The sequence below is a fragment of the Rhinichthys klamathensis genome, unplaced genomic scaffold (assembly GCF_029890125.1).
Source record: "Rhinichthys klamathensis goyatoka isolate OS25496 unplaced genomic scaffold, OSU_Roscu_1.1 h1tg000050l_1, whole genome shotgun sequence".
NCBI classification, from domain to species: domain Eukaryota; kingdom Metazoa; phylum Chordata; class Actinopteri; order Cypriniformes; family Leuciscidae; genus Rhinichthys; species Rhinichthys klamathensis.
Window position 1 is genome coordinate 69,871 of NW_026606596.1, and position 22,246 is coordinate 92,116.

The 22,246-nt window shown below is 38.7% G+C and overlaps 1 protein-coding gene across 7 annotated transcripts in view; it reads left to right on the plus strand.

The window, feature by feature from the left end:
* The first annotated feature begins 307 nt into the window (after positions 1 to 307).
* Positions 308 to 22,246, plus strand: part of LOC130082770 (HMG box transcription factor BBX) — a 36,768-nt gene continuing 14,829 nt past the window's right edge. For 2 of the 7 annotated variants that reach the window (XM_056247626.1, XM_056247624.1), the window contains exons 1-6: positions 2,366 to 2,765; positions 7,115 to 7,196; positions 15,965 to 16,136; positions 17,636 to 17,893; positions 19,444 to 19,645; positions 20,149 to 20,216. In XM_056247626.1, the coding sequence (XP_056103601.1) occupies positions 15,978 to 16,136; positions 17,636 to 17,893; positions 19,444 to 19,645; positions 20,149 to 20,216 (687 nt within the window). In that variant the 5' untranslated portion in view covers positions 2,366 to 2,765; positions 7,115 to 7,196; positions 15,965 to 15,977. Of the gene's footprint in view, positions 425 to 2,364; positions 2,766 to 7,114; positions 7,197 to 15,964; positions 16,137 to 17,635; positions 17,894 to 19,443; positions 19,646 to 20,148; positions 20,217 to 22,246 lie in introns of those variants that run through there. The other 5 variants (XM_056247621.1, XM_056247625.1, XM_056247620.1 and 2 more) reach the window with 5 other exon arrangements.

Sequence of the window (22,246 nt, forward strand, 5' to 3'; positions counted from 1 at the left end):
ACTGTGTTTAGTGTGTGTTGGGATTGCTCTGAAGCGTATGTCACTCGCTCTCTTTTCTCGATGGCGTCTCTATATCGATAATTTCACACCTCCTGTTGATCTAATGAATGATAGTGCACACTTCTTCTGTAACTGTTGTGTGTTTTGTGTGTTGTGTGAATGTCTAGGACATTATGAAGATGTGGTTTTAATCTCTCTGTCTCGGAACCGTGCCGAAATGATTCGCGCACTCTGAGTGGCTGCATCGGGCTGTCACTCAAGCGTGCGTCCAATCATAACTGTCCTTACATGAAAAGTATATTTTCACTCACTGCATGTACAGTAGACTGTATGTTGCAAAAAAAGTGAACAGAGAAAGACACCATCGAAGGGGTGCGAAAGGTGGACAACGGAGCTGTTAAGTCACTTTGGTGGCCGGTTGTAGGTAAGTGGCGACGCACATGCACTGTTAGAGTTTATTTTACCAGCGCAACGCCGATCTGACACTAATACACAACATCCAGGAAGCTCTACAGATAGTGGATCTGAATCAGAAAAGCATTCCCAGCACGGTGGTGTCATCCTTTAGAAGTAGGTGCAGTGAAACAACTTAAACGCAGCACTGAAGTTTAGGCAGAATGGTTTGACTCTAAACCCTGCTGGGAAACCCAGTTTAAAATGATAAGTGTGTTTTGTAACAAGGTAGCTGGTCTAAGATGGTCCACCAGCAACAAACCAGCTATCAGTCAGTTATACCAGTTTAAGGTGGTCAAGGATGTTTTTGCAACATTTCTAGCTGGTCTAAGAGGGTCATTATTAAGCTGGTGGACCATCGTAGACCAGCAACAAACCAGTGATATGTCGGTCATGCCAGCTTATGGTGGTCAAGTAGGTTTTTTGCAACATTTTAGCTGGCCTAAGATTGTCATTAAGCTCTTAAAAAAAAAACGCAGCTTACACAGTCACTGGTCAGCCCTTAATGGCCAAAAAATTATGATGGGCTATGACATGGGTAGTCAAGTGCACAAATCAACTAGAATGTGTTTGAAGCTCGGCTGCGTCCGAAATCGCATACTCTCTTGAGTATAGGACGGTACATATTTTGAATATGTAATTCCTTAACGACTTCTTAAAAAAGTATGTTCTATGTAGTATGAGTGTGTGTGGTATGAATGTGTATGGATGAACTACATTCGACATTTTGTCATTATTATGTGATCAACCAGGGTCAGTTACAACGCTTCAACCAGGGTCAGTTACATCGCTTCACTGCCATTCTCAAATCCTGTCCCGTGCCCTTATGGGACAGTGAAGTGTCCATCGTTTGCACACCTCAGAATCTCGTGGGAAGAAGTAGGTCATCCGGGTACTTTTTGCCTTCTTTTTTGAGTTCTGTGAATTGGACACTACCTTTTGTCACGTTTTTCGCATAGTAGGGAAGTTTTTTCATATAGTAGGAAGTATGCAATTTCGGATGCAGCCATGGTACCGGTTCCTAGCTGGTGGTCCATCTTAGACCAGAAAAAACCCAGCTATTGGCCGGTTTCACAGATGAGACTTAAGCCTAGTCCCAGACTAAAATGCATGTTTGTGCTGAACGTAACTTGCACTGACATATCTTAAAATGTCAGTGCATTGTTTTGTCACAAGATGCACACCAGTAATGTTTTTTTTTCCCCTTCTAAGACACGTTTATAAAAGCTACTTAAATGTCCTAATTAAACTAAGGCTCAATCCTGGCTTAATCTAAGCCCTGTCTGTGAAACCAGGCATATAAGACATTCATACTGGCTTAAGCGGGTCAACCATGTTTTTGCAACATGATCGCTCATTTCTAGCTGGTCTGGTTATTAAGCTGGTTGACCAACAACAAACCAGATACCAGCTGGTCATATGAGGTGGTGAAGCTAGTTTTTGGAACATGGTGACTGGTCAACCAACTAATTATGATAATGATGACATATTCAAGTCAGTCCAGAACAGCAACACACTGGACAAACTAACTAGATGTGTTTTGGAGCATGGTAGCTGGTCTAAGATGGTAAATAAGCTGGAAGACCAGTAACAAGCAGCTACCGGCTGGTCATATTAGGTGGTCAAGCTGGTTTCTGGAACCTTGTGACTGGTCAACTTGCTATTTATGATGACGATATAGTCCAGTTAGTCCAGAACAGCCACACACACACAACTAGATGTGTTTTGGTATGGCATGTGTTTCTGGCTGATCAAGATATAGTTTGCCAGCTTGCAAACTATTGGACCAGCAGCAAACCACCTACCTGCTCGTCATAAGGTGGTAAAGCTGATTTTTGGTCAACCAGCTAGAACCCAGATATAAAACACAAGTATCGTATTAGACTGGATTTTCTAACAGGACACCGACTGAATGAGGATGATGATGATGTGACACGGTAGGCCAGTGAGCGCTGTGTGAACATCCACACACTGTGCACACGGGCTTCAGTGGGAACACTTGAACGCACGGAGGGGGAGGAGGGCTGCGAGAGAAAACAAACCCAGAAAATTGTTCGCCTGAAACGAAAGTACCAATACCAAGTGGCATTCGGTCCCCACCGTTATTCGTTCTTGGAGTGATCGGCGCGATTGTGATGTAGTTTTGTCGACTTCACGCTGCGTTGTTGCTCCCTTCCAAGCATCCGGTAAAAAAAAAATATATAAGTGTCTGTGGGGCTACTGTACGGACGGCCAGTGCAGAACTGTTCTGATGTGTCAATAAGTTTGAGGCTGGAATGAGAAGGCCCTGGCGTTTCGACCGGATTTCAGGGGTAAGTTTGCATTCACATATGCCGCGATGACTGAAAACTTGGACATATTTTGTTTGTGAAAAGCCCCGAGTTCCGATTGATCGGGAGCTCTCGCTTAGACAGTGCGAAATACGTGCCAGTTTGTTGTGCTTCGGCATAAACAACTTTTGTGATCTGCGTGTGTGACACCTGCTCTCACCGAACATCAGGGTTTCTGTGCAATTCACGACTATTTAACATGTACGATCAACCGTGCGATTATTGCATATGGGTCTGCTAATGACACGTTCAGGCGAGAGCTAGAGCAATCTCGCATCACAGGGGCTAGCAGGCTAGCCAGCTACTTTTATTCTATCTGACTGAACGGAGCGAGAAACCTGAGCACAAAACCGTCTCATCTGAAAAGTCTGCCCTGAAAACCCATAGTTTAAGTAATGAAAGCTTGTGGAGGGGTATCTCTCTCTGAAAATGCCCTGGCGGAGTTTGACAGGAGTGAGATTTATACTTCATCTTCCCCAAAGCAAGATGGACTCTCGGCTGTCTGTCTTGTCAAAGCCCAGATCGACATTTTGCACCGAGATGCAAACCGAGCACAGTTCAAATAAGGGGTCAAATGAGTTATGAAATGTGCTCGATGGCTTAAATAATTGGACGATATCGTCGACATGATGCTTTGTGGAGTTCTTGATTCGCTGTTCGACAGTTGAGCAGGGATAGATACAGAGAGAGAGCACCGCTCTCAGGCTGTACCCGAAAACGAAACGCTGCAATACTGTATATATCGTCCATCCACTCGACAAAACTGTGTCGGATTTGCTTTAATAAGACCTAACGTACATGAACGAGTCGAAGTATGGCAAGCCTTTTAAACATTGCTTTCTTAAAACTTATATCTTTTTATTAACGTTACTAGGTATAATTGGGGCTTTTCACACTTGAAATAGCTAAACCTGGGTCAGTCAACCCCAGGCTAAACGAAATCCTGGGTTATCTTAATTTATATTTCACATTGCTCATAATTTTTAGCTACCTGGTTTTAACAATTATTCCTTGGGATTCATAATCTGTCGTTTCACACATTCTTAAACCTGGGTCAACATACTTATTCGCGTTGTCACTGATTGGATGAACGCTGCATGCAAAATGTTTACATAAATTCTCTAGCATTGCGCATCCTCATATTGTATATTGCCCTGAATTATAAAGTGTGTCTTGAATTGACTTTTTGGACTATAAAGGTAAGAATGAAATGTTATCTTCCTCATTCCAATTGTCGCATTTTCGGTCACCATTTGCCATTTTTTCCCCTTAAACGCTGAAACTACTGTATACAACACAATGTTTCCATGACTGTCCAAAACATATGAATATGAATGAGACACGTTTGGTTGTCTGTTGCTAAGCATCTAGTTGTAACACAGCATTACTTCACACTGTATAAGTTTGGCACCGCAAAAGCCATGCTAACCCTGTTCCAGAGCAGAGTTTCATAACCCTGGGTAAAAAGCAGTCCTAATCCTGCTTCTAAATTACAAGTGTGAAGCGTAACTTTACTCCGGGTTAACAGCCGGGTTTAGAATGCCGATAACCTGGGGTTAAGCTTAGCACAGTGTGAAAAGCCCTATTGTTTAAATTCACTATTAACTTAACTGTTCATTTATATGTGCATATTGAGTTAAACAGGTGTTCACCGTGATCTGCAGCAGAAAGTCATTCATTCTGCATAAACGATTATGACCGTCGGCGATGCAAAAAGTTGAGAAGCAAATGTGCAGCGACGCGTCATCAGTAGGAGTATGAGTAGGAACGCCGACTGGAAACCAGAAGTACAGCGACTCAGTGACGTCCAGCAATTTAATCGCTTACCATTCACAGCTATTTGTGAGCATGCTTAGCAATGAAAAGTTGCAATGAAAGGGAAATATGGACATCCAAGTGTAATGGATCATCAAAAAAGATCAAATGTAAGGTGGGAGCCTGGTTCAATGCATTGGTTGTTGATTGGGTTTTGAGATGTGGGTGTTGCACTCAAAAATGGAGGCCGATGAACATGAGCTTGTAAGGGAGCACACTAAATGATTGGAGAAGTCTGTGTTTTTTTTTTTACCAGAAAATCCAGTTAATGGTGTTTTTATTAAAACATTGTTTATTTTATGTATTTAAAAAATAGGGTGAGTTTTCATTCCAAGCCGACTTTAACAAATGCGTAGTGACTTCATGCAGCGACCTGTCTCTTGTATCAGTGTCTGCAAGATGGAGAAGTTAATCCTTGCAGAGTGCATTTTTCTTATGTCTTTGACTTCATGCATGACTATGTAAAACATAATGTAAACAATGCATGACAATTAATTGTGTATGGACCCAAATAGCCTTGCGTTTGTGGTCTTGGCACAGATAGATGGCCACACTTGCACATGTTGATGCACAAAATGACATTGAACAACATTTTAGCGGCAGTGACTTTCGTTGTCACGTTAGGTTAACCAGAACTAAGAACGGCTACTAGCAACCAACTGGTGCAGCGACTTATGAACTACAACAACCAAGTTGCTAGTGTGAATGGGGCTTTATTCATTAGATACTAGTACTTATTCCAATTAGAGATGCACCGATACTAAATACTAAATTTCTCTGCCGATACCGATAGGCGATTATTCAGAGTGATCTCTACCAATAGTTTGATTTTCTTAAGGAAAAAATCTCTCCCAACTAATGCTGTAAACTATACAGGGAACTCTATCATTCGGTACATTACTGTAATATTAGAGGTTAAAATTAACAACAGAGCCCAAACTATTATATTCAACTGCTATTTATTTTTAGAAACTGAAATGTTTGTATACAACTGTTGCACTTAAGGTAGTTTTCACAAACACTTGTCTTCATCACAAATCTATTCAAACATTAACTGTAAATAAGCTCCTCTCTAGTGTTTTCTTTTTTTATAGTTAACAAACAAACTGAATATTGTCTAACTTTTTCTGAGGTAAATGCAACGTCGTTAAGCGACATACTGTTCACAAGCTGTTTTATTGACATCTTTCTGCTGTTGAAACACTGATTGAGCGATTACATGAGACATGATACATTTCGGTAAGTTGACTATCTTTCAACATACCTTGTTTTGATGATCATGCATGTTATTTCGTGCTATAACTTTGTATTAAAGTGGAAGAAATGTCACGCGCTGCCGCTTGAACTTAGATGCAACAGCGATCTGTCACATCACATGAGTGTCAAAATGCCATTTATTTTTTTAATTTCCTGACTAAATGGACAGAATATGAAAGCTCTTTGCGATTATTGGATTGGAGTCGTGCTACAAAAAATGTTTGGTCTAGAGAAAAACCATGGACCTGGCAACCTTGGCTTGAACTACGGGTGATTAATAGGGTCAAATAGAGCCCGCTTTAACATCGCTTTTTTAAATTGTTAATGCGTTATTGTTGCAGCCCTAAATTCAACATGACATTTTCATCACTCACAATATGAGTTGCAGTCTACATGTTTGTCCGCCCCCTTTTGATTGACAGGATATAATCGTCCCTGATCGTCGGCTGTTTTTAAATAATCAACCGATGGCCAATCATGAATATAATTGCTTTTATCGGCTGATACCGATTATTGGCCGATACATCGCTGCATCCCTAATTTCAATAAGTACTAGAGTCTAGTGGTTCAGATATCAACTATTCATTTCTGACTAGTATATTTTCCAATTGTTGTACTTATTCGAATTTTAATGATTCATTATGTTGTCTATTTATGTACTTAAATTTGCTTGTCACAACTGGTTAGTAGTAGCATCTATTGAATAAGTACAAGCTAGTAAATTATAGATACTAGTCGCTGTTGGAATAAGAACAAATGTCTAATGAAATGAATGAGTACTAGTATCAAATTAATGAATTATGAATAGTTAAATTGAAAGAAATACTAGTCACTATTGTACTCTTTAGTAGTAATCTTAATAAATCAATGTCTGTTCACTTGGTTGCTGCAAATCCCTGTCATTGTAAATGACGCTTGTATTAGTAACATTAAAAAATAAGTGTTAAGTAAACATATACTAGTTAGGAAAATGTTACTACAGCTTGCCATAACTGAAGTGGATTCAATGAATTCAATATATGATGTGAGCGATGTCATAACTTTATGCTTCCATCAATAACACCAAAGATGCCACCTTAGTTTGAAGCTGAAGCGGTGCACATATGCCTCTAACTAATCAAATCCACAACACACGGTTAAAATGTCGCTGACTGATGAGGTTGGACTCGGGACAGAGTTATTTGGTGCATTTGGCTTTGCTTTCGATGATTTATTCCTGTACTGAGGGCACAGTGTGTTTTTTTGTTTTACTTTTTTAGGTCATCTTCATCGCATGATACAGCCTGACTGACAGATCCATCCTCATCTTTCAAATACCGTATTTCCATATTCTGTGGCTCTGTAAGTACGCCTTCACTTCATGCCATGTGTTTTTCCCTTTCATCGGTTGTTCTAACTCTTAAATTCACAGACTAATTGGTATCTGATGCCTTAACATCACGGATCAAACATTCATTACATCACAGATTTTAAGCTCGTGTCTGTACATAATCACCTGCTTATTGGGTTGTGCTCAATCTGAGATAAAACACATATTCATTCTTCAACCTTTTATCATGCAAAGAGCTAGTCTGTTCAAACATGGTCTTTCCTGAATGACTGCATCAATAACAAATTGTACTTTTGATCATATAATGGCATATTATAAAATGCATAGAATGTTATTCCTTTAGCCCTTCCATTGTAATCTGTAAGAATGGACTATAAATACCACATTGTTTTTGGTGTTGGAGCCAGGCTTTCTAACATTGTCATGAATATCTAAAACAGAATTTTCAGATTTTAATCTATTTAAAATATTTAAAATGTGTTCCATCTGTGGTATTTATAATTTGACTCATATTTGACTTTTGGCCTTTCAGCTTGTCATGTTGTTTTTAAATGGTTAAAACTATGCATATGAATCATATTTGTGGAAATGGAAAATAAATTATAATTTTAAAACAGAATTGTAGCTCTAAGATGCATACAGTTAATTTTCTTTAATATGTAAGAAATTGTTATAAAAGGTGAGATAATATGAAATGCCAATAGTGAATGAATTTAATTCTTAAAGGGGTCATATAATGCCATTTTTGTACAAGCTAATATGATTCTTTAGGGTCTAAATGAAAAGTTTGTAATATACTTTAATTAAAAATTCTCATTAGTATTGTAAGAAAACACTTATTTTACCTGGTCAAAAACAGCTGTTTTCAGCACGCCGTTTCAGTGCACATGCCTTTAAATGATAATGAGCTTTGCTCACCCCGCCTCTCTGTTCTGTGCGTACACCGTTTGTAACTCAATAACACAATAACCATAACGCGTTGTTCAGTATAAACGTGGGATTATGAATTATATTGAGAACATCATACATAGAAAACATGCCGTAATGTACCCTAAGGCCATGTTTACACGGAAACGATCTGAAGAGAAAACGCAAAAGTGGCGTTTCGTTTTCACTTTTTATTCTGCGTTTAGACGAGCGTTATGGGGGGGGGGGGGAATCTGCGTGCATATGGAGACGCAAAAGTGTTAGAAATGCGATGTAGTATGCACTGCAGGCGGCTAGGTGGCAATGTGAAGCACTGCCACACAACAACAACAAGTCCGTGCGCCTGCGTACAACCTTCCTTCTACTTCTCTCCCTAGTAGTGCGAAATTGAAAAGACTCTTGGACGTTTATCAGAGCTGCTAGGGCAACTTGAAGGTCCGACGTATGGAAATAATCCGACATGTTGGTTGTTATTTTCCTGTACTGGCGCATGCCTGTGACGTAAATGCGTACGCGACGAGAGCCGCCATGAGCAGATTTGCGTGTTTACCCGTTTAGACGGAAACGCGACGGTGGAGCGTTTTTAAGATTTCCACTTGGAGGGTGGTTTCACTTTTTTGCGTTTTTAAGCCCCAAAAACGCCGTCGCCGTGTAAACGAAAGGCACATCCGATAAAATATTATTACGTTTTCACCCGGAATCGTTTTCGTGTAAACAGGGCCTAAGTGTAAACCTTAGACCAGGGGTGCCCAACCCTGCTCCTGCCGATCGACTGTCCTGCACAGTTTATCTCCAACCCTAATTAAACACACCTGCCTTTAATTTACAAGTGAGCCTGAAGACCTTAATTGGTTGCTTCAGGTGTGTTTGATTAGGGTTGGAGATGAACTGTGCAGGACAGTCGATCGGCAGGAGCAGGGTTGGGCACACCTGCCTAAGACGCATTCATTGTGAAGCGTGCAGCTAGCGATTTGCAAAGATTAATATATTAATATAAAGTTTAATAGAATGTTACACTCACTTCCGTTCTTCTGGAGGTTCAGCAGGAACACGCATATCTGGTACCGATCCTTTTTAGCAAAGCTTCTTAGCAAATCCAGCTTTATACTGACCCTTGTTTATAAAGCAGTCTGGTGAGAAATGATTCGCGCAAACATGAGAGCATTGACGTTGCTCGTGGGGAATATTCCCTTCGAAAACAAACACAGCCACTGCGTCTTCAGCGGTTCGGATTTAGGAACATTAAAATGACTGCTGTGTTCGTTATTACACCCAAGAACAGAACACCACAATCGCTTAGACGCCATTCTGCTAATAGACGGTGCTCCAGCATATCAACAATGACCGCTCCGGTCCACGCCGCACAGACTATGATTGACAGCTCCCTCACGAGCGAGGGCGGGTCTGTGAAACACGGCTGTCAATCAACAATCGTGGGAGGGGCGTGCGAGCTTGTGACGTCACAGGCTCGAACGGCTCGATTTGAGGCAGGGGAAAACATATAAGGAGATTAAAACAAAACCACTGGATGGATTTTTATCATTATATGATGGTTGTGTACAGACACTGCCAACACACATTTCAGTACAATCAACTTGTAAAAGTGCATGTACCATTATATGACCCCTTTAATCAAATTGTGAAACTCCATTAATTTCATAAGATTTAACAACAACTATATAACCATTTATAATGCAAATGTATATAACCATGATTTTCATCATCATATACTTTAAGACCAGCAAAGTTATTTTCTTTAATTAATGTTTCTTCAGATCCATTGAACACTAATTAAGAATTAATGAATTTTTAATGGTTTTCGATGTTGGTTAAATTTAACCTAAGGATAACAGGTGAAATGAATGCAGTTCATTAGAATGAAAGGGGAGTTAAAGAGCAATTCATTTTTGAATGATTGTGCAGGTTTTTCTGTAGCTAATGGTTTGATAATGCAAACCAAAGTTCACTGTTTATATTTACATATGAATACCAAAACTGCTGTTTTCTTAATCTTTCCACTTACACAGTATCATCAAGCTGTTGTAGGTTTGCATTGCATTCATAAAAAGTGCATCATTAAAGTTTGATTTTATTCTATTATAATAGAATAGCAAGTGTTATTATTAATGTGTCAACACTCGACCCATGATACTAACACTTCTATTCTGTACATCTACATATTGTTGCTTTGTTTGCATCTTAATAATACAATTTATGTATTGTAATAATATTATACTCTTAATCCATTAGACATGTACAATTTTAGTTGATCAATTATGAAGCAGTTAGTTTAGTAAAGATATGTAAAATAAATAAGCTTTAGAATAAATAGATACAAATGTGAATATCTTAACAACTAAACTAACTTCACATCTTTTACTTGCACTGATATCGCAAGATGTTTTCTTTTAGTTGTCCTCTTTCATAGACAACTCTTTTTTTTCTTGCTGTGTAAATTTGTTTAAATTCTAAATGAAGTGAATTTGAGAGATAAGTGAATGTGATTGGCTGATCACTACTGATGTCACTGATTTTACAACAGTCTCTTAGACAATAATAAGTATCTATCTACCCTGTTAAGCTTTGTGCTTGCTTTTCAGTAGAACAGTTTAGACTACATTCATATTAAAGTTATAATAAATGTCATGCACCAGGGTTACATTTAGATAAATATACCCATTTGTTTAATCTTGGATGGGTAAAAGATATAGAATTTAATTGAATCACTAGCTTTAAACATAGGTTTTGTGGAATTCTAACTTTTTTTAGCATCAAACCTGTTGCAAGTCCTGTATCCCTCTCTTGGTTCAGTGATATTTCAAACTCTTGTTTCGTTCAAATTTGGGAAATTTAGATTTAATTTGTTTTTGAAAGTTGTCATTGCATGGTAAGTGCATGAGAGTACATAAGGGTGTGTTCACACTTGGCATGTTTGGTTCGATTAAAATGAACCCTGGTGCAATTGCTCTGTTAGTGCGGTTCATTTGAACGTGTGTGAACGCTGCCATCCGAACCCTGGTGTGGAACAACACAGCTGAAAAGATGGGTCTCGGTCCGCTTCCAAACGAACCCTGGTGCGGACCAAACAAGCGGACCAACACAGCTGAAAAGATGGGTCTCGGTCCGCTTCCAAACGAACTCTGGTGTGGTTCGAATGATATTTGAACGCAACACGGACCAAATACATGTAAACACACCAAAAACAGGCAGATGAGACCTTAAAGGTCCCCTGACATGGGGTCATTTTATTATTTTATAATGTTTCCTGGGTTGCCCTTATAATGTTAGTATGTTTTTTAGATAAAAAATTGTCATAATTTAGAAATAAAAGGCAATTTTCCTAGCCTGATTTTAGCCTCTGATTTGAACGCTCTGTTTGAAGGGGCGTGTCTGCTGTGGGATTCAGTGTAACCGGCCACTGCTGTGATTGGCTAACATGCTTGCATATGAAATAGCTACATATTACATGTGAAACTCTCTCGAATACTTTTACTACAGCTATTATACATTTTTACTATTACAGCTATCGAGATTAACGAATCGTGAGAAGTTTTTAAAGTATTTAGATCTATTCCCATCACATCTAATGTTTCCGTGATGAGCATTGAGCAAGCAGATCACAGTCTGTTGATCGCGAGAATGAAAATCTTATCATTGCAACGCAGTTTCTGCACTCTCTCTAATGCTTTCCCCAATGCAAACACGATGATGTACATACAGTAAGAGCTTCGTTGTGCAGTGTAACGTGCGTCAATGATTTCATAACGAGTTGTCCAGATAAACTCGCGCTGTGTGGAAAGATTGTTCTTTGATCGCTTTCTGTATCATTTGTTCACAATTTAAATAAGACTATTTTCATCCTACTAAAAGAAACGATGTGAAGTTGATATTTTAGTCACTGACTTGACTTATGCATAAACAGTATTGAACGATTTTGAGAGAAAGATTACCAGTCTGAACTTGAACAATTAGGCTACACATCAGAAATTGTTGCTTGGTAGCTCGATCGATTTATTTTCAGACGTTCATCGAGGCCAGCTCTGTATTGGCCCAAGTCGAGGGAACAGTCGTCGGCGAAATGTTTGGACCATACAAAACTTTGGGAAAACGTTGTATCGGCGCATTTCCAGAGAAAATAAAATTAACCCATTGTTTCTTCAGAGGCTCGGATAAAGGAACTAAAAAATACTTTTGTGTTCATTTGTACATCCGAACACTGATCAACTGCCATGCTTCGCTCGTTTGCAAGCCATGATATCTCTCGAGGAAAAACTCAAATCGCGCTTGCGCGTTCGTACTTTCTAGCTCATTTTCTCATGGGCGAGCCAAATTCTCTGGGCGGGCAAAGCAGAGAAAGGGGAGGTTACCTTTCCTCCGTATGACGTCATACGGAGGAGATTCAAGATCAGCTCGTCTGAGCTTTCATTTTCTCAAAGGCAGAGAAAGATAGCCAAAGCTCGGTTTACACCGATTGAAATTTCTAGCCACTGGGGGACCATATACAGGCTAGGGGAACTCATATTAATGTTAAAAAACCTCAGAAAGTGAAAATTTCATGTCAGGGGACCTTTAAAAAGGACAGAATGCTCACTCATATTGTTTATTTTTTTCTCGTCATAGTTGCGATGTTGCCCATCACAGTTCGGTACAGGCATCAGAACCGCATCTCCTCGCAGCAGATCTTCGTTTGAGTGTGTGACGGAGGAATTTCTGATGCTTTTTTGACACCTTTACACATTTTATAAGCTCTTCACATGTTCTCAGCTGGTCAAAATAACATCATATGTAGGCTACACGCATACAAAGAGTGCATTTAGCCCAGCACACAGCATTGTTTTGGATGTTCGGTAAGTTCAGTCACGAAATATACGTAGTAAAAGCGACCAATCAGGTTGTGAGTCAGTTTTCTATGAGCGAGGGATGGAGAGGAGGTGCACTAAAGTAAAACCCTGCCCTCTATTCAATATTCTGTTTAACTTGGAAATACGTCACAACACTGGAGAAAACTCGTTGCAACTTCCGGTTCACGTGGACTTTAAAAATGTCAATTTGAACTCTAAGCGGACCAGGACAAAAAAAAATGTCGTTTTTTAAAAAGTAGTCCCGACCAAATGAACCAACCGAACCTAACTACAAGTGTAAACACACCCTAAGATAGGAAGGTTGGAGAATCCATGCAAATGTAAAACACATGCAAGAAGGGTAACAACTTTTATTGTAATGTTCCTTTCAAAATTTCCATTTTAATTTGATCATGTTGCCTGAACTGAAAACAAAGCATTCACTTTTCATAATATTAGTATTTATAACAGAGAGGCAGAAACATAGTTAATCACAAAATCGGTTTACTCAAACTAAAATCAAATACGTGATCAGATGTCTACGAGATTTATAAGAGTCTGTATTATTATTCAAGTCTAATTGTTTAATCAGTAGATTTATTAATCTCAACACCTTACGTTGCTATTGTAAACTTAGCCATAGACATTTTCTGTACAAAAAATGTACATACTGCGGGATGAGCCAAAATGATTTTGTGGTAAGCGACAGCTTGCTACTAGAACATTCCTTTAATAGTAATGTTAATATATATTTACATTCTCATAACCATGAATTACAGTATTATCCATATATTTTTGGATGATTATGTTTTTTTAATGACACAATCTTTCCAATTTTAATTCATTTTTTACATGATTTTTATTCTCATTTGATAATGTAAGCCCCTGTAATCTTTGTTTTATTGCACTTTATCAAGCCATCACTCAATAAGAGGGGCTATTGCCACTCAGACTGAACACCCAATAGTGCATATAGTGACCGGTCATAAAGGCAGAACTGCTGTCCTGCAAGACCTGTTTCATACAAATGGCTTCATTTTTTCTTTCAAAAAAGAAGAGTTGAATTTGTCCCTGCTGTAGCTTTATTGAGCTTTACATTGATTAGTTTGTCCATACAGAAAAATAATCAGAATTCGCAGTAATTAAACTTCTGTCATCATTTACTCCACTTTATGTTATTCCAAATCCCGCAAAGGTTTTGTACCACAAAAAGAGATGAATGTCATATGAATGACTTGGTAATGAATGCTTTCATTGTATGGAATAGAGCAACATGAACCTCCTCAAAATGTTTCCTTTTTATGTGCCCACTGGAAAAAAATGGATTTGAAATTACACAAATGATGTTTTTGCTAAATTAATGAATGAATGTACTGTACATGATTTTGTGAACCATTCATTTACTGTAATTTAATCAGCAAACAAAAACATTTATTTAATTTTTGTTTTGTTTTAGTTTTGCTTTCTAGATAACCAATCATTATATCAGTTGCAGTTATTTTATTCTAGTGACAGTCATAGTTATAGTCATAGCAACAAAGTGACAAATCTGCATAGTTTTGTGAGAAATTTTGGTAAAACCTTTTAAAATAAGGTCCCATTGGTTAATGCATTAACTAACAATGAGCAATACGTGTTCATTGTTAGTTCATGTTAGCTCAGGTCCATTAAATAATATTAACATACAATTCTGATTTTAATAATATGTTAGTACATGCTGAAGTTAACATTAACTGCTTTAGAAGTATTTTTAATTACTAGTTCATCTGAACTAATGTAGTTAATTAATGTTAACAGATGGAACATTATTCATACTTTTAAGAATAGTTTGTCATTTTATATATGGCCTATATATATATATATATATATATATTAACACATATATCATATAATCATTTCTAGGTTAATAGCATTGATTTTAATACAGTACAAAATCCTTTTTTTTAATATTGCATTTTGCTGATGATTTAAAGTTTTTTCTATATGACACTATTTTTCTCAAACAGTATAAATGGGTATTTTTACATGGAAATATATAGGTGCCTTTAAAATACTGATGAAAACATCTAGGTAAAATGAGATGTGACATTTACATCCACTAATAACGGAGTTCTCACATTAACAATGTTGAATGAACGTGCAAGACCTCGTCTAGTGTCTGCATTTGTTCAGTCCTATTACTGACTAAACAGCAAGAGGGCAGCAGACACCAGCTATGGACACCCTTACAGAAGATGTCTGCTGTTAATGCAATGTCTAGAAACATTGTACTCCCAAATTCAGATCCATTCTGGATCCTTCCTGTGTGCAGTTTAAAGTGTAACACGTTATAATTGAGGCGCACGAGTTAGGAAACAATCTAGCTAGAAATGAGCTGGTATAGTATGTTTCATGGTGATGTGACTGGGTGTGTGTGTTCCTCTTCCTGTTTGTGTGCATGCAGCGAACGTGTGTGAGATGTGTGCTCTGGTCCTATTGGAGAGGAGAGAGTTGGTGTACGTGAAGGTCACATGTACAGTAGAGCTGCACCGGTGCTGCAGATGCAGAAGAACAGTGCTGAGATAGACAGGGAACCCTGTGTCCGCTCTCCATCAGCGAACACTGCGCCGCACTGCACTCGACAGCATGCCTGTTTTTTTTTTTTGAACTAACAATGCACACTGGAAAACACAAGTGAACAGTGTTTTGAGGATCTTTATCCAGAGCTATTGATGCTTAGGTTCTCCCCACTTGATTTACGGCCCTATCAAAAATACATTATTGTGGCCTTGGCTTCTCTTATAGTTTTATGACGCCCGTCAAATTATATTTACAGTCTGTTGCTGCCATTCTGTCTCCTTGAAATCTTTTTTTTTTTTTTTTTGTAACCAATTACACATTTCACCTTCAAATGAACTACCAGGCAATGTAATTATTCAGTGTGTCATGGCCTCTTCCTGTCCTATAGTCTATTACATGATGTTAAAGAGCATTAAGGGCTGTGTTTGACCTCTGACCTTTGCCCTCATCAGGGTCAGCAGCAGTATGAAGGGTGGAGGTGGAGGGAAAGAACCTCCGGTGGAGGGAGAGATCAGCGGAAAGCGACCCAAACGCAAGTGTCTGCAGTGGCACCCGCTGCTGGCCAAGAAAGCTCCAGACTTCTCTGAGGAAGAGGAGGAGGAAGATGAAGAAGAGCTGGAGAAGGTGAATGATTACTCAAACGGGATTCACTTCAGTGCATTAACCCTGCCATTAGTGTGTGTTTTTTTTCAATACAGCAGTTGCTCTTTAAAGACATCTGTAAAGTCTGAAGTCTGTAAAGACCACATGAAAATTATATGAGAGTTTTGTGGCTTTTAGTTCATGTGTCTTAGTTTTGAGGTCATCTGTATGATGGTGTACTTCTAAACATTGACAAAATTAGATTTTAGGCTATTTAAACGTTTAAATTCATTGTAAAAAATAAATTTCATGTTTGGGACGATTTTTAAAAAATGTTTTTAAAAGAAGTCTCTTATGCTCACCAAGGCTGCATTTTTTAAATCAAAAATACAATAAAAAGTGTAAGATTGTGAAATATTATTACAATTTAAAATATGATATTACAATTTATCAGCATCATTACTCCAGTCTTCAGTCACATGATCCTTCAGAAATCATTCTAATATGATGATTTGATGCTCAAGAAACATTTCTTATTATCAGTGTTGAAAACAGTTGTGCTGCTTAATATTTTTTTGGAAACCGTGATTTTTTTTTTCACGATTCTTTGGATAGATATTTTAAAAGGACAGCATTTATTTGGACTAAAAGTCTTTTGTAAATTATGAATGTCTTTGCTGTCGCTTTTGGTCAGTTTAATGCTTCTTTGAAGAATAAAAGTATGTCTTTAAAAAATATCTTACTAAACCCAAACTTTTGAATGAATATTGAGAGCTATATAGACTCTTTACAATGACAATAATCAATAGCAATAGCTTCTAGCAAATCATGGTTCATTAGAAATTTTAGCTGGGTTAAACAAAGGCTATTAAAAATAGACATGCCATTTCCATACAATCTGTTTCAGTTTCAGAAATGCATCATACAGCAAAAAACAAAGCAGCTTCATATTATCTTTAATGTTGCATCATTGTTGAATCATTGGGCTGTCAGGCTTAGTCAGATTTGTAGGATATACCACCATTTTGTAGCTTTGCAACACTATAGACTCGATTGCTTTACATGATGAACAGATGAAATTTAGGCTTTTATTCACATATAAAAAAGTATCAATGCGCACATCAGTTAGGTAAACGGAAGCTCAAGCATGCTTGCTTGACGTGCAAGGTTTGTTGCCATTGAGGTTTGTTCTCACGCGTCAAGCAAGTACGGCTGAGCTTCTGTTTATGTTCCCTTATCAATGTTTATATGTGAATAAAAGCGTCAAAGTGGTAGTTGCGTAGACTATCAATGGAGGAACAGAAATCTCTATGGTTTCATTAAAAATATCTTCATTTGTGTTCCGAAGATGACCGAAAGTCTTTCGCTTTGGAAAAACAAGTGATGACAGAATTTTCATTTTTGGCTAAACTAACCCTTTGATATCATTCTATGGTGAAATATTGGTTGTTAAACTTGGTGTAGCTTTCTCCACTGTTGCTGTTGAAATTGACCAGGTCCTTGAATGTCTCTTTCCACTTTTTCCCCACTTTTCGCCCCAGGAGCCGGTGTTATGTACAGAGAGCGTAGCTCCGGAAGGAGTGTGTGGTGGGACAGAAGATGACAGTGAAGAATACTCCTCTGAGCAGCGGGCTCGCCGGCCCATGAACGCCTTTCTGCTGTTCTGCAAACGCCACCGCTCGCTGGTCCGACAGGAGCATCCGCGGCTAGACAACCGGGGGGCCACTAAGATCCTGGCAGACTGGTGGGCCGTACTGGACCCCAAAGAAAAACAGAAATACACAGACATGGCTAAGGAGGTAAAAAGGAGGCAAACCACACACAATAAGTCCCTTTTTTCTTTCTTTTTTTTTGTAACTTTACAGTGTTTCCGCTACATTCATTCCGCCGTGGTGGGCCGCCACACGGTAACCATCCCGCCACGGCTGCAGTTTCTCAGTGAGGTCCGATATTTGTTAAGCCCCACTAAAGGCATAAACAACATTGTAAAGCACAATAAAGTTTTCACACTATATTCCAAGACTTCTAAAGTCTTTCAATAGCATAATGTGCGGTAAAAATTAATATTTAAGTCGTTAAGTTAAAGTTAATGGAAACTCATCTCTCCTCAGTCATTATCCATTCAGCATTCAAACAGCGCGTTCGGTAACGACAGTTACACGACGACACTCTCTTCAAGATTAATGTTCCCATTATTATACTTTTTTTTTTTTTTTTTTTGATAAAGGTCTATAGTTTCCATAAAATGACTTTATCTTGCTGGAGTTTATTGCGCTTTCTAAATCATATTCCCTTCTCTCCCGGGTGTCTGTTAGATTACAGCACTAGAGTAGAGAGCGCTATGATTTGGTCTTCATGCGCACTGTAACTGAAATTTAAAACTGTTAAAAAAAAAGGCTCAATAAACTGTTGCATAGATAGAATACACTAAGCATAGATAGATATAATCTCTTCTCTTCGCTTTGTGCTTTGAACTTTTCAATGCGAAGCGCGCTGTGACTTCGCGTTGCTTCAAGTCAGGATGCGCACAATCGCTTTGCTGCACTTATTGGAGCCTTTCATGTTATAATACTTAGGGGAGGTTTAAACACCTTGGGGCAAGGGGGCGTGGCCAATGGGAATATCACTCATGGGCCACGCCCTCTCCCCCTGGGGAAATGGGCCTGCCACCACAGTTGGAAAAAATCCTAGAGGAAACACTGCCTTTAGTACCTTCTGTTGATATGTAAAATCGGGTAGATTTAGCAATATAACGGGTCTATGATGTATATTACGATATTATGATGAACTATGTACCTTTCTCCACTGATGTTCTAAATTGTTCAAAGCATTTCTAAGGATACTGAGGCAGCGGTCAGACTCTGAGATGGCAACAGGAACATGGTTCATGTAACATTAGGAACACACAATTAGCTAACTTGATAACATAGTCAAGCAAAAGACTAATATTAATAACCGTTATGTGTCCGAAGTTGTAAAGAGCGATACCATTGTGCAGCGTTTACCTCAGTAAGTTGACCAAGTGAATGTTAGTAAGTTATTGAATGGATTCATGGATTAAGACATGAAGAATTTTTTCTCACAGGAAAAAACGTTGAAATAAGCAATTTTGTAGATCAAAGATGAGTTTTAAGGGATAAAATTGTTGACTACAGGGGGACTTTAAACAATTATCTAACATAAAATTACCTTGAAATGTGCTAGTTTTTGAAAGCCGCTTGAAAAGCTGCATGAAGCTTTTTAATCTGTTGTTCGAAAAATCACAAAAGCTGATGTTAATCTTAAGTTAACACGTTTAAATCTATTATTTGATAATGCTTTTGATAATTATATGTTCTTTCTGACACAGTACAAGGATGCGTTCATGAAAGCTAACCCTGGTTACAAATGGTGTCCTGCCACCAACAAGCCGGTAAAGAGTCCCTCCCACTCTGTGAGTAACTCCCGCAAGAAGGTCTGGTCTCTTCCCTCCAACCCTAATAAGGATCCTTCAGTTGCCAAAAAACAGGCCAAAACTGACAGCACACCCCAGCTCAACTTCGCCATGGCTGGTAGGAACAATACAAGCACCTGAATATGTACACACATGCACTACTGTTCAAAAGTTTGGGGTTGGTAAGATTTTTAAATCTGTTTTAAAAATAAGTCTTTATTATTACAATTTAAAGTAACAATTTTCAACAAGAGAAATCATTCTAATTTGCTGATTTGGCGCTCAAGAAACATTTCTTATTATTATCAATGTTTAAAACAGCTGAGCCACTTAATCTTTTTTTTGTAAACCTTGATCATTTTTTCTGATGAATAGAAAGTTTAAAAGAACAGCATTTATTTGAAATAGAAATCTAATCTTTTGTAACATAATAAGTGTCTGATCAATTTAATGCATCTTCACTAAATACAAGTGTTAATTGCTTACAAAAAAAAACAAAAAACGTATGAAACCCCTAACTTTTGAACAGTAGTGTACATATTCCTTCACTTCATTTCATGTCACTTGGTTTAACTGTTTTGTCGAACATTTCTTAATGTCTTTTTAATGCTGTGTTTATAGATCCCAATAAGATGGGGGGCCTAAGCATGCTGCTGTTAGCCGGGGAGCACGCGCTGACCGCCAGAGAGGTACAGCAACATCATTTTAATACATATGAAAATAACCTCTCAGCATAAAGTACCACATTTGAGTTCATTTGCAGATCACAACAGCATCTGAAAAACACAAATACACCACAATAATAACATTTAGAAAAGATTACAGTGTAATTGCACATGTTAATATACAGATTAGTAGTAGGAGCACAGTGTAACTAACCTGGCCCTAGCCAGATGAATTTCGCTCCGCCTAGCTTCACTCACATCCATCTGGAACCTCTTCCATTGAGAGTGATTTCTCCAACCAACTTTATGGTTTAGCCAATCAGGACGCAGGGCGGGAGTTTCATAGATGTGACGTAGTGGAGAAGCGACCGTGAGACTGTTTTGATTCAGACAACAATGGCGGCTCGCATCGAGGAAACAAGCGTTAACATTGATGCTGTTAACATTGATTTCATCCGTGTTGTCCAATCTACCTAATATTGTTTCATTAAAAGAACATCAGAGAACGGCTCTTAAGGCTTTTGTTGGTGGAAACGATGTTATATAGATCAGTGCCTTCTCCCGACCGGATTCTTCAGCGTCACGGGTTGGCTTCGGTGTGAGTGGTTGAAATAGCACGTCGATAAAGATGACAGACAAGTGGCTTATCCAATCATATGCAAGGATTTTTGATAAGGCCCAGCCTTCTGAAACGCCATTTCAATGGATCGGTTCCAGATGGATGTGAGTGAAGCTAGGCGGAGCGAAATTCATCTGGCAAGGGCCAGGTTACAGTGTAACCACAGTCGAGTTAAAATGAGGTTTTAAAACCAGGAACACAAAGAGGGCTCTAGATGAGAATAACAGTTATTAGTCTAGATCTATGTCCTCATATCTTGATGTGATTGAGACAAATCTGCATCATTCTGTACTCACGGCAGACCTCTGATATAATGAGCACATGATCAGTGCTCACGTAAATAGATTGTGACAGGCCCATCTCCACGGATACAGCAGCCGAAGCGGCCTGTGACTAAACAGACTGGGATGACTGTTTTGGGCCCCAAACTGGGTTTGTGTGCCATTAGGAGTTGGATAGACTTCATAAATTGTAGAGCTTTATGAGGCGTTTGAGACGTCAGGCTAATGTGTGTGTGTGATACAGGGATGCGAGCTGTTTCTGGTGTGTTCCTGTGGGTTCCTCAGACTCTCACCCCTCTTAATCCTCTGTAAATTCCATTTTGCTGCCACTAAAGTGATCCTAATTGCCTTCGGCGCAGTGTATTTGTCACTGAACAGGGCCACGGGAGGTTAATACAAAACAAAAGGCAGCACCTCCATGTTTTGCAGACAAATACATCAAATGTTTAGTCCTTTTTAAGGGACAGGGCTGAATCATTTCTACCTGTTGTCTGTCTGTAATGTTTGACCAGGAACCGTCTTCTGAGTCTCTCTGTTGTCAAACACAATCTCACACACGGGTTGATCCAAAGTGACTGCGCCTGGCATTAGTGCTAAATTAAGAGTAACACCATTGACATTGCTTTGTGTTGACGGACATCTCTTTTTTTCTTTTGCGCTGCAAAGCTACACCTGCTACTTTATTTTCCCAGTTTGTCTAAGATCATAAAGTAATGCCATGTCTGTGAATTAGGGTTGGGAATCCCAAAAAATCGATTGAAATCGGATACTTACGGTCAGGAATCGGATACTTGTCTTAAAATAAAAAATGTGATTCCGCTTGTTGATTCCTGTGCGCGCATTTTAATGTGGTTTTAAACCATTAAAGCACAAGAAGACGAGAGAGAACTTAAGTCCGCACTAGTGCACTGTTTTCAGTGCTGGGAACATCCAGAGAGCGCACGGAAAGCCACCTCATATGGTGCATGAATAATGAATTGATTTCTCTTTCGCATCTTCTTGCGCTTGAACGGACAAATACACATAAAAATTGTGTCAAAATATCCTTGTAAACACAGACGGTTGTGTCCTAAGTAAACGCTAACCGTTGAGAAAGAAAATGCATTTGTAACTGTATATTGGATCAGTGCATTAGCTCTTAAAGTGACAGCAGC